Source organism: Strigops habroptila, chromosome 9, assembly GCF_004027225.2.
Source record: "Strigops habroptila isolate Jane chromosome 9, bStrHab1.2.pri, whole genome shotgun sequence".
NCBI classification, from domain to species: Eukaryota; Metazoa; Chordata; class Aves; order Psittaciformes; family Psittacidae; genus Strigops; species Strigops habroptila.
Window position 1 is genome coordinate 24,275,952 of NC_044285.2, and position 12,158 is coordinate 24,288,109.

A 12,158-nucleotide genomic window follows, 5' to 3' on the forward strand; every position below is an offset into this window, starting at 1 on the left:
ACTTTGAAAGGATGAGCAGAATAATCCACTTTATGCTGCTTTTTGACCCCTCTTTTTCTGATTTCCAGCACCCTTACCCTAGGAGAACCATCGACCAGAGTGGCATGGTATATAAGGTTGGCAGTAGCCTGACAATTGAAAATGTCACCATGCAAGACGGAGGCCTCTATGTGTGCAAAACATTCAACGTGACACGGCTGGAGGCCAATGTCACAGTTACAGTGTATGGTGAGTTCTGCAGCTGAACCAGAATACCCAAGAACCAAGATTGTTAAGCTTAAAGAATAATGCCCATTATTAGAAGTTGATAAAGAAGTGGTATTAGGGAGCATGGCAACTACTGAACGATTAATCATCTACAATCTCTAATCAATCTGTGAGAGAACAGCACCCAGCACTGTGTGTTCAAAGAAACTTTAGAGTTCAAGACGGAGATGTGAAAGAGGGGAGACTGAGATGAGCTCTGAGGCAGAAGCTCTTCCCTGTGAGGGTGCTGAGGTGCTGGCACAGGGTGTCCAGAGAAGCTGTGGCTGCCCCATCCCTGGCAATGTTCAAGGCCAGGTTGGACACAGGGGCTTGGAGCAACCTGCTCTAGTGGAAGGTGTCCCTGCTCGTGGCAGGGGTTGGAACTGGAGGAGCTTTAAGGTCCCTTCCAACACAAACCAGTCTGGGATCCTCTATGATTCAATGACATGGATTAACTTTAGTTGAACTGTTTTAAAAAAGCCAGTTGCTGATGCCCTGGAAACTGTGACCTGCTGCATTGGATAAGAGGTCCCTCAGGCATTTCACACACTGCTCCAGGGGCAATGCAGATGTGTATTCCCTGCTTTAAATATCAAGTCCATCATTTGGAGATAGACCTTCCCTGGCTGTGGCTGAGCTTTGCAGGGGAACTGTGGTAACAGCTTGTGAGTCCATTTGGTTGTCTGCAGCTTCTGCAGGTCTGTATTGCTAAAACTCCAGGGCAGACACAACACAACCCAAAGACGTGAGCAGTGTACCGTGGCACGTCTCCATTACTTATCTTCCTTTTATTTCTCTTCCCAGACAAACCTTTCATTACAGTTTCACATAAGAAAGGGCCTTATTATGAGATTACATCAGGACACAAGTCACTGAAACTGGCTGCAAAGGTGGATGCCTTTCCTCGCCCATCCGTCACCTGGTGAGTACCATCATCCTGAGCAAAAGCAGGAATATTCAACCTTCCTTTGGGCTCCTGTCTAGAATAGATTTAACTGTTCCTATCACACAGATAAAGATGAGAGCTGGGAATGCTCATAGCTGTGGTCTCACAGTTCAGCTATGGAGATGTGACTCCTTCCCATGCTGCCTTAGCTCTGTGAAGCTGGGCAAGCCATACTTCTTGCCCATGCTATTTTTGTCTCCTGTCATGTAGAGAAGGTCTCTACAGGGAAAATGGGGTTTTCATTTACCCTGGACACAGAACTGTTTGGCAGAGTCAAGTAGAAAGCTATTGGGGAAGGGTTGTTGTCAGTCTGCAAGGAGGCAGTGGATAATAGAAAGCTGTGAGACACATTTTCAACATCAGAAACTGTTTCTCTTCATGGCTGTTAAATAATGCTCTCCAGCCCTGTACCACCAGCAAAGTCAGATCCTTGCAGACAATGCAGTGAATCCTCCCAAGCAAACTAAAGGCTCTGTCAGGACTGTAACGGATCAGCTTAATAGGAAGGGGAACATGTGGAAGTTGTGGCTGCCCCATCCCTGGCAGTGTTCAAGGCCAGGTTGGACACAGGGGCTTGGAGCAACCTGCTCTAGTGGAAGGTGTCCCTGCCCGTGGCAGCCAGCAAAGGAATGCTCAGGGATGGGTTTGCTGCATGTTTTTAGCAGTGCAATAACATGTAATTCACTAATACTCACATCAGTGCGATCAGTGCTGCCAGGAGGTGTTTTTAAATGCTGCTGTTATTTAGGAGATGGAAGTGCTTTTGCGAGTTGAAGTGGGGTCCGTCCCCTCTCCCCTGCCAAGGCTTTGTTCCCGGGGCTCAGCGTGGAGCTGCTTGAGAGCTGCCTGGGACCACCAGAGCTGCCTTCCCTGCGTGTTCGGAGCCACAGCTGTTGATGTTGGAGCTCTCTCAGTACAGTTGTTTAAACGGCTGTAAAGGAGGTTTCCAGCATTCCCAAGCAGAAGGACGCATGCCTCAGCTTCTCCTTGCACCAAGCCTAAAGCTCTGTGTGTGGCAAAGTCTGGCCTATTCCATAATCATAACCCAAATCTGCATATTGGAAATGAATTCCTCACTGACCTTCCTACTGACTGTAAATTCTCCAGGTCACAGACTCCAGCTTTTACAGCAACAGTAGAGGGTCATACATACATATGGAAAGACATTTCTGCCTAATTAATATATTGTTTTAAAACTGATGACATGAATTTTGGCTAACCCGTGATCTCCTGCACTTAGAATTGCACATCCAGCATAATTTAAGGACATCTAGATGTGCATTTCTGATCACAGCCGAGCATGTGAGAGGCACTGTTCATTCAGATCCATTAAAATGCCTTTTTCCTGTTTGCTGGATGAAGCCATCCCACAGCATTGCAGATGCTACTCAGTTTTAGTGTGGAAGGATAAAAGGAATAGATGTCCAGTTCAAGCAGTGGTTAAATATCATACAATCCCGGAGTGGTTTGGGTTGGAAGGGACCTTAAAGCTCATCCAGTTCCAACCCCTGCCATGGGCAGGGACACCTTCCACTAGAGCAGGTTGCTCCAAGCACCATCCAACCTTTGCTGTTTTGAAGGATGACTCTTTACCTGCCTAATTTGGGCAGCAGTTGGGTTTCCTGAGGGCTAACATGCACACAAGTACATGATGAGCTTTGATGGGACTTTCAAAACAGGTACAAAGATGGCAAACTGATCAAGGACAACCACACGTGCTATGAGCCGGATCCACTCAAGTACAGACTGGGCATAAGAGACGTGAGACCAAAGCATGCTGGAAACTACACCATAGTCCTCAGCAATGCAAAGTATGGCCTCTACAAGAACCTCACCATGCAGCTGGTGGTGACAGGTAAGGACTTGATGTTTATAATGACTTCTACCAGGTTCTTCCTCAATTTTTGTGTGGTCCTACTTTACCTGTCAGTAGGAACAGGTGATGTTTGCCCATGGTTAGCTGAGAGGAGCTGGTACAGCACTGTGCATAGATTACCACCTCACTTAGGAACCACCTGAGATCTACCTCATTTCACATGTTAAATAGAAGCAACAGAATGGAGAGCTGCTCTGAGGAGTTAGTCTGAAACTAGGACATTAAAAGTCACCTTGCACTTAGACACGGCACCTCAGAAGCAGCCCCCAGCACCTTTGGGCCTCCGCAGAGGGATGCAGAAGTGGTATAAAAGTGAACAAACTGAAGAGGGCTTCAATTTTAATAGGAGTCTGAGAGGAGATCTAACAGTGAGGTCTAGAGCTAGGGGCACGGTTTCCCAAGAGAAGTGATGGAAGTTTTATCCCTTGAGATTACGAACTAGCTTGGGCAAAGCACTGGAGAACATCTGCTGGGACAGGAAAAGTCCCAGTAGGGCTGACGGAAGGAACCAGATAAGCTGCCCTGTCTTTTATGTCTATCCATCATCCTGTACAGAAATACCTTCTAAGTCTGTATTTTATGTATTGTCATTTATCTGCTGGGAGCACTTGAGAGACAGGTTCATCTTCAGGGGGGTCTGGGGAAAACTGAAGTAAACTGTGCTGTGCATTGAGGCAGGTTCACTTGACATAGAGGAAAATAGATACTGGCATCACTTTTATTAATCTCCCTTGCTGGGATAATGGAAGGCAGAGCCACATTGTCTCTTTGCACATCCACTGCCTCTTCTAATCCATTGAATTTGGCAACAGGGATCGAATCATGAAGCCAAGTAGGAGTTCAGCAAAAGTTAGCCCTGCTTCCCGTTGCACTTCCCGAGGTTCGCTCAGGCAGTGAGATAGATGAAGTTACTGAGATAGGTTTGCTGCCTTTTCTGTGCTGAATTCCCTTCTCCTTATCCTCTTTACACCTAAAAATGTTTTCAGTTGTCCTGTTGTGCATAGTTATGTACTGTTGCACCATGTATCTTCCAGCATTGGTGTTTTTCTCATTTCACCTTTCAGAAATAATGCCTAACAAATGGAGAACTTGCACTAGGGTATATTTGGCCTATTAAAAATGCTAAATAAGGTATAGCAGCTTAAACCACCTTGAGCATTACACAAAGTAATGTGTGATTCAGGAGTGGAGGGAGCTGAGGACATGCTTATGGTCAGGTTCTGAGCTCAGCTGATGAGCTGGGCTGTGTTAAGCCGCAGGAGTTTGTTCACTTGAGATTGTTTCTCCATACAATGGTTCTGCCGTCCCGTTAAGAGAACGGAAACGTTCAAAGGAAGAGAAAATGAGGAATGATAATAAACTATCTTGTCAAGGTAAATACTGGTGGTTGCATGCAAGAGAGAATGTTTACTTGAAGAGCAGCCATTCCCCAAATAGGCATATGAAAAACAAACAGACCTTGTTTCTATCAGCAAGATGCTATTTCAGGATTAAACCATCCCATGCTCTGAAGTACAGTATGAGCCTTTCATCTTTACTGTATGTACAAGTATGTGGTATTGTGTCTCTCACACTGGTGCTCGTGTTAGCCTGAGAGATCAGCCCAACAAAGACTTTAAGCAGGAGTAATTAGTGAGTTGCCAACCCACCATTCCTCAAGAGGCTGCAAAGTCCAGCAGCCGCAGGGATGGTACAGGCTGCAGGAGGTGTTGCATGGGGAAGCACAGGGAAAACGAGCAGCAAGTGCTTCTTTTCTGGCAAAAGAAAGTCATCCCCGAAATGAGAGCAAACAAAGGAAATGAGAGCAAGGAAAGGGAAGTATCTGCCAAAGAATGCCACCGCTTTTAAGCCAAAGGCTGCAAACAATGTGGATATCTGCCTCGATCACAGACAGGCTGACACAAAGCACCCAGGAAACCTCTGGTGCCTTTGCCAGGCTCCTCTCTGCAGCACTAACCTGGCACATTATGGAGCACTCAGCCCAAGGAGGGGGTTGTTTCTGAGATGCACGTGGGTAGAGACAAAACCAGGCAAATTTTGCTCTTGAAGCTTATCCAACAGCAGCAAACTGCCTTCTTGCTTGTGCTTTCAGTTCAAGTAAAGGGACTCAGAGCTGGACATCATTTGCTTTACTTTCAAAGCTCCAAGCTGAATGCAGATTTGTTTTCCCCTTATCATCTCACCAAGCAACCTGACACTTTATCTCCCGTCATCATGACCGATATCCTGGTATCACACCTGAATACATTAAATTGCTTGGAGTTTGAGCAGACACTTAGACATGGAAAAGGAGACCAAAACACCCTTTCTAGCCATTTTAGGGAGGGATGCCCTAGCCCACCACTGAAACACAACCACCTCCGAGCTGGGAGGTGTGATCAATGCCTCTGTGATCACTGCAGCTGGAATTTGAGCACAGGGATTAGCAGACTTGATGGAAAAATCCTCTTGGGCTTGCAAGTGAATACAGTGGTAGGAGCATCAGTTTTGCATCATGTCTAAGAAGTGGAGCATGAGGGAGTTCAGTACCTGATCCTGCTGAGTACATACCCAGGTACCATCTCCCTAGTACTGAGGAGTAACACTTCTCCTTGAGTAACAGCATTGTTCCCCAAAAGCCAAGGCCAGTCTTCTAAACGTCAGAGCTGTATCTGTGCGAGTGAGTGAGTTCCGATCTATACTAGTAAAGAGAAGATAGAAAATTATTTAAATAGACTTTTAAATGAGAAGATAAATGTCATTTGAATATGTTCTCCTTTTGCTGCAAGGGCACACTGCACTGAAGGAATGATAAGTGAGGATACAGCCCCCTCTCCTGTGAGTCTCTACAAAATAACACATTGCTGATGCTCCTGAGCATCAGAGAGCGCAACTGGCAGTGAGCGTGCTGTGATAAACCCATCAGCTGTGAATCTGAACTCGGTCTAGAGGAGGTTTGAAGTTAATAGTGTTGTGGATTGTTGTTCACAAACACATTTAAATAGCAGCAGGGCTCATTTGACAAATTGCAACGTATTAATTTTTGCAGTGTGTTTTATTCCATAATAATGGCAGCAGAAGAGAACCCTTTAAGCAGGATGAGAACAAGAGCAGAAGCCATCTGCTTGAGCCCTGCAGGACAGGAGCTCTATGTAGTGTATCTATCTCCTGACCTGCAAGAGGACCAGCACAAGGAAAGCTGCAGGCTTTCCTTGCAGTCACCTCCTCTATACTTCATTGGCAGCAATCACAGTAGTTCTGACATAAAGCATACACAGGCTGTGCAAGGTATTTCACCCCATGGCAACGAGTCAAATATTAGGAGCTATTTCCCCCCCCAAGTTCGATAAAGCCATAAAATCGATGAGTATCTGCAGAGTCCAGAGGGATCCATCATCTCAGCTCCACAGAGGCAAGAAGGAGCAAGACAGGCAGATAACAGCAGTATGGGAAGGACAGAAATGCCATTCTGAGGGGAGGACCTGGCTCCTGGATGCTTGGCCTGGGGGAGAACCATGTGGCTACTCAAAAGTATCTCTTTAAGAACTGGTTTGCTGTGCCTCTGGTCACCAGTGCTCCTGCTGCAGCTGGAATTTAATCCTGCAGGAGCACATATCTCCCTTGCAGAGCCACCTTGGCTCATGGTAGGACTCAAGTCTCCAGGAGGTAGCTGACTGCATTTTCCAAACACTCCTTCTTTACATATTTACACATCAAACAGTGTCCAAGAAGCGGCGGGTTGCTGTGGGCTTGTTTTGTTTGATTAAATTCTTATTGAGAAAAGCTTCAAGAAAATAATGTCCCCAAGAATTTGGAGGGGAAGGAGCAAGGAACAATCGCAGCAAACAGCTGGTGGCTGCACATCTGAGCCAGCCAAGGAGGAGAAATGTGGGAGAAAAGAGTTATTCCAGGCTGGAGTGCAAAGCAGTTTCAGAACAAAACACAAACAAAACCCCCTCAAATCTATTTCTGGGCAAGCAGGCTGCGTTTCATTCTCACCCTTGTACAAGTCATCTGCATGGATCAGGGCTCCTGCTGAGCCCTTCTGGAGCACTCAGCAGGCTCTGACCACCACGTCGTGAGCGGAGATTGTGCTGAAGCAAAAGTTAATTCAAAAATGGGGTGAATAACCTCCTGCAGCACTTTGCCTTTCTGCTTTGTCCCAAAGTTTCTCTCCTATACTCCCTTACAGCTCTTCCAGCAGATATTGCTTTGGGTTCCAGCTGCTCTAGTCAATTGAAATTACCTTCCCTCGTGGAGTCCTTGATCCCAAAGCTCTTGTGTTGTGTATATATAAGAAACGCAGGATTAAGCGCTAGAAACAGCCTGTACCATAAGCAGCAGTAATTCACAGGCTCCTTATGAATTCTGTCTCTCCAGGGCAAGGACTGGAATAAAAGGGGTGCATGGAGAATTCACATGTGTTGCCATGTGCTCCTTGTTAGGTCGGTGAGGTGACCAGTTATACCTCACTTTGTTACTGGGGAGAATTAGCTCCAGAGCACTTCATGATGCACATGTTGCCCTACTCTGCAGTCAGGCCAGCCCTTCATATTTGGGTTAAAATCAAAGGCAAAAGGAGTTCTGCGCCTGACCTTCTTTGGCTTGCAAGAGATGAGTTGATATCAAAGGAGTCCCCAGTGATCTCTATAAAAGATGATAAATATGCAGTGATCCATGTGAACAATAACCCTAACCCTCAACCAGACCCAGAAATAGTCTGGAGAGGGAAATGAGCCTTTGGGATGAGGTTAATACATTTGGGCTATGCCAGTTCAGAGAAAAAAGAGCTCTTGGAGTGATGGATCTCAACTAAAGCCAGTTAAAGCCAGACTCCCACAGCCTTTTGGGCACGGAAGGGCCACTAAAACCTCTAAGGTGGACACTCTTGCACTGGGAGAAACATAAATGCCTTTGGATTATTAGTGGTTCGGTTGATACGCTGGAGGGAAGGGATGCCATCCAGAGGGACCTTGACACGCTTGTGAGGTGGGCCGATGCCAACCTTATGAAGTTTAACCAAGCCAAGTGCAAGGTCCTACACCTGGGTCGGGGCAACCCCAGGCACTGCTACAGGCTGGGCAGAGAAGAGATTCAGAGCAGCCCTGCAGAAAAGGACTTGGGGGTGTTGGTTGACGAAAAGCTTAACATGAGCCGGCAGTGTGCGCTTGCAGCCCAGAAAGCCAACCGCATCCTGGGCTGCATCAAAAGAAGCGTGACCAGCAGGTCGAAGGAGGTGATCCTGCCCCTCTACTCTGCTCTTGTGAGACCCCACTTGGAGTACTGCGTACAGTTCCGGTGTCCTCAACATAAAAAGGACATGGAGCTGTTGGAGCGAGTCCAGAGGAGGGCCACGAGGATGATAAGAGGGCTGGAGCACCTCCCATATGAAGACAGGCTGAGAAAGTTGGGGCTGTTCAGCCTGGAGAAGAGAAGGCTGCGTGGTGACCTCATAGCAGCCTTCCAGTATCTGAAGGGGGTCTCCAAGGATGCTGGGGAGGGACTCTTCCTTAGGGACTGTAGTGGTAGGACAAGGGGTAATGGGTTCAAACTTAAACAGAGGAAGTTTAGATTAGATATAAGGAAGAAGTTCTTTACAGTAAGGGTGGTGAAGCGCTGGAATGGGTTGCCCAGGGAGGTTGTGGATGCTCCATCCCTGGCGGTGTTCAAGGCCAGGTTGGACAGAGCCTTGAGCCACGTGGTTTAGGGCAAGGTGTCCCTGCCCATGGCAGGGGGGTTGGAACTAGATGATCTTAAGGTCCTTTCCAACCCTTACGATTCTATGATTCTATGATTCTATAACTGATGTTTAGGTTAAAGGACTGAGCCAGATATGAGAAGCAGGGCTCTATAAAATGATCTACCTTCACCTTGCCTGCACGCTTCTATATCCTGCCAGGACTGGTTTACTTTGTGTATCACATCCATCTCCTGCACAGCTCCTTGGGGGATGATCCGGTCAGGAAAAGTCAAAACAGAAAACCTAACTTTCCACCTCCTGGGCCAGCCAAGCAAACTAGAAAGGTCAAAATAAAGCACATCCTGTCTCCATCCAACCACTGTTCCAGCATGTTCCTCCCCAAACCCATTGCTTTGCTTTCCTCAAGGGCAGTGGCCAGTGCTTTGGGCGGGCAGGACACACAGCTGAGAAGGGCAAAGGCAAAGAGATACAGAGCTCCAAGCCTATCCTTCAGGTGTTATTTACCAGACACAGGCAGGAAAGAAACAACTGACTCCTCCTGGGGGATATAAGAAAGAAAAGATGTAGCAGCACGAACAGACTGCAATGGGCCTCTCCAGCACACAGTTATTAGCAAATAAGGAAGACTTTTCCCAGCAACATCATGCAAACCCTGCCACTCGCAGCTCCACGGTCCAGCCCCTGCGTGTTCCCGAGAGAGCCCCTTATGACAAGCTCAGATGAGCTATTTTCATGCTGTTGGAAGCAGCCAAAGTGATTTTCGGAAGAGGAAGGTGGGGTCCTGCTGGAGTGTGCCAGAGAACTCCGGAGCGTTCAGCTCACACCCCTGCAGAGCAGCAACCTCCCTCTGACAGCCCCTAAAACCAGAGGGCTGGGGGGAAGGCAGAAAGGGGCAGCACGTGCCTTCCACGCTGCAGGTATAGGAGCTGTTGGGTTTATCTCCTGAAAAGCAGGCAAAAGGGGCAGAGACAGAAATCCTGGAGAAGTGCCTGCTCTGCTAAAAACTAACCAGTTCATCATGATGCATTTGAACTCTGTTTACTAACAGGAAATAAGATGGGGGGAGACAGATGAGAGAAAACCCTGGTTTTCCCCCAAAGCTTGGCTGCATTGGGGCTGAATGACAGATCTATAAAGGTAGTACAGGACTGAAAAAGAGCCTTCTTCCTACACGGTGAAGATAGGCACATCCAGAAGTGACAGTACAAGGTCAGGAGAAGCAGCAGCAAACTGCACTGCCATTTTAACAACATCATTCCCTGGAGGGTAGGTTGAGTGCCCTGTGATTTCTCTTAGTATCTGCTCATACAGTATCCAGCTGCATGGCTACTTGTCCATTCCCTTCCACCCTGCTGGCATTCCCAGCCTGGAACAGCGGGTGACAATGGAGCAGCGGGGTGTGTGCACTAGAGATTAGGCAGGCGACCGATAATCGGTGCCTGTGATTCTATTCCTGGCCGTGGGATTGACTCCTGGGGAGATTCTGGCCACTCATTTCATCTTGGCATCTGCTTCCTCCGAGGTCCCGTGGGGACAATGCTGTGCCCCCACTTCACAGCCACCTCGTCAGCAGTGCTGCACAAAGTCGAACAGAATGGAACAAACCCCCCCCCCCGAACAGAAGGAGCTGGGGTCAAACACAATGTTGTGGTCAGCCTGAAACAAAAGTTTTGGTTTCAGGTTAACTCATTTATTTTCTTTCTTTCCTTTCAACAAAAGAAAGAAAAACAACCAAAACACCCAAACCACTGAGATCACTCATAAGAACACAGACAAAGTGGTTTTACTTTGGGGGAGATTTTATCCTCTTTTTCCCATACTGTTTCCCAGTCCAAACTTAGGTCCTGTGTTTCTAATACACCTTACAGAGTATTCACCCAACCCAACTTGCAGAGCTGATACTGCCATTAAGTATTGTACAAACATGAGATGAAAGACACTAAAGTGCAATTTCTTTTTGCTTTGGGGAAACAGAAAAGGATAAATAGAAAACAAGTTGCCACTCTATCAATAGTTTTAATGAAGCCTCACAGCCAGCAAAAGACATAAGGTTGACTAAATGCTTCACTGGACCACTCTGTTATTTTAATGATGTGCTTAATGTGAAAAGATTTTTGAAACCCAGTTGAAATGGTAGAGGGGAAGGTACATAAAGAGCAGGTCAGTCAGAGGGCACTAAAGTAAAGCAAAGTTCTCTAAGAAAGGCAGGGAAACTTTCCATGTGCTGTCCTCTACATTTGGATGCTCCTTTACGGGACAAGTGTGCAACCCAAAATAACATCTGCAATGAATTTAGAGATAGGAGAGTCTCCTGCAGCAGAGGTAATGCCAGAGGGTAGATGTCCCAATCCCTGTGCATATTATTGGCTCCTGATGCCACAAACTAGAGATAACACTAGAAAGTGAGGTGAGATTTACATAATGCTGATCAATTTGAAATGTACAGTAAGCAGAACTGCTTTTTGATTGCATTTCACAGTGCAGCAGCAGCGAGGTCTTTAGTTATTCAGGTCAGCTCTCACACCAGCAATTGCACCTCTGCAAAGTGAGTTGGGAATACAATCACACTTCAAGCCAGAGAGGACAAAAACCCATTTATTTTGACACATTTAAAACCATCTGAACATTATGTGATCCAAATGCAGCCAGAGATGAGAAAGCTTTTAAGGTTTGTTTGGCTTCTGCTTGAGAAAACTCAGGCTGGGGAAGGTGACGGCCAAGGGATGGACATGGAGGCTGAGCTGAGGCAAGTCTGCAGGCAGGGGGATATCAACGGATGCTTCAGGTCAGGAATGAGGTGTATTTAAAGATGACCTCTCCTGTAGCAGGCAGGATTGGTGGCTGGGCACAAGGTGCTTGTATTCATACCCCAAGCCCTTCCCACACCTAAACATGAGCAAAGATAAAGAGTTTGTGCGTAATCCCTCGTGCTGCTTAGTAAGCAAACATGAAAGAGAAAGCAAAGCACTGCTTGGAGGAGGGAGAGTGTTATCTGAGAAATACACTACTAGGGTACCTTAGATAATCACTGCCTTTAGGCTACAAACTCCTCATCACACTAAGTTGGAGCTTTGTTGCTGGTGGGACTGCTGCAGATGCCAACCCACTGAGCTGGATACCCAGTTATAGGCTGAACAGATCTAGAAGGTCAGAACCCATCACAGAAGTCTGTGAACTTGCTTCAATCACTGATGGAGGCAACTACTGTAAAGAGGTGGGCACCCAGAGGTGGGCAAAGTGAATGGAGAGCCTTCAATTGCCTTCTGAAGGCATGGTAAGAGGTAAAAGGGCCATGACAGGGCACAGAGGTAGAATCATAGACTCATGGAATGGTTTGGGTTGGAAGGTACTTTAAAGCTCATCCAGTTCCAACCCCCTGCCACAGGCAGGGACAGCTTCCACAAGAGCAG

At 47.0% G+C, this 12,158-nt stretch overlaps 1 protein-coding gene across 2 annotated transcripts in view; it reads left to right on the plus strand.

Annotated features, from left to right (window-relative positions):
• LOC115612592 (vascular endothelial growth factor receptor kdr-like) overlaps positions 1-12,158 on the plus strand; it is a 124,425-nt gene that overhangs the window by 54,570 nt on the left and 57,697 nt on the right. For both annotated transcript variants that reach the window (XM_030497068.1, XM_030497069.1), the window contains exons 7-9: positions 69-228; positions 1,051-1,168; positions 2,872-3,047. In XM_030497068.1, the coding sequence (XP_030352928.1) occupies positions 69-228; positions 1,051-1,168; positions 2,872-3,047 (454 nt within the window). The remainder of the gene's footprint in view (positions 1-68; positions 229-1,050; positions 1,169-2,871; positions 3,048-12,158) is intronic.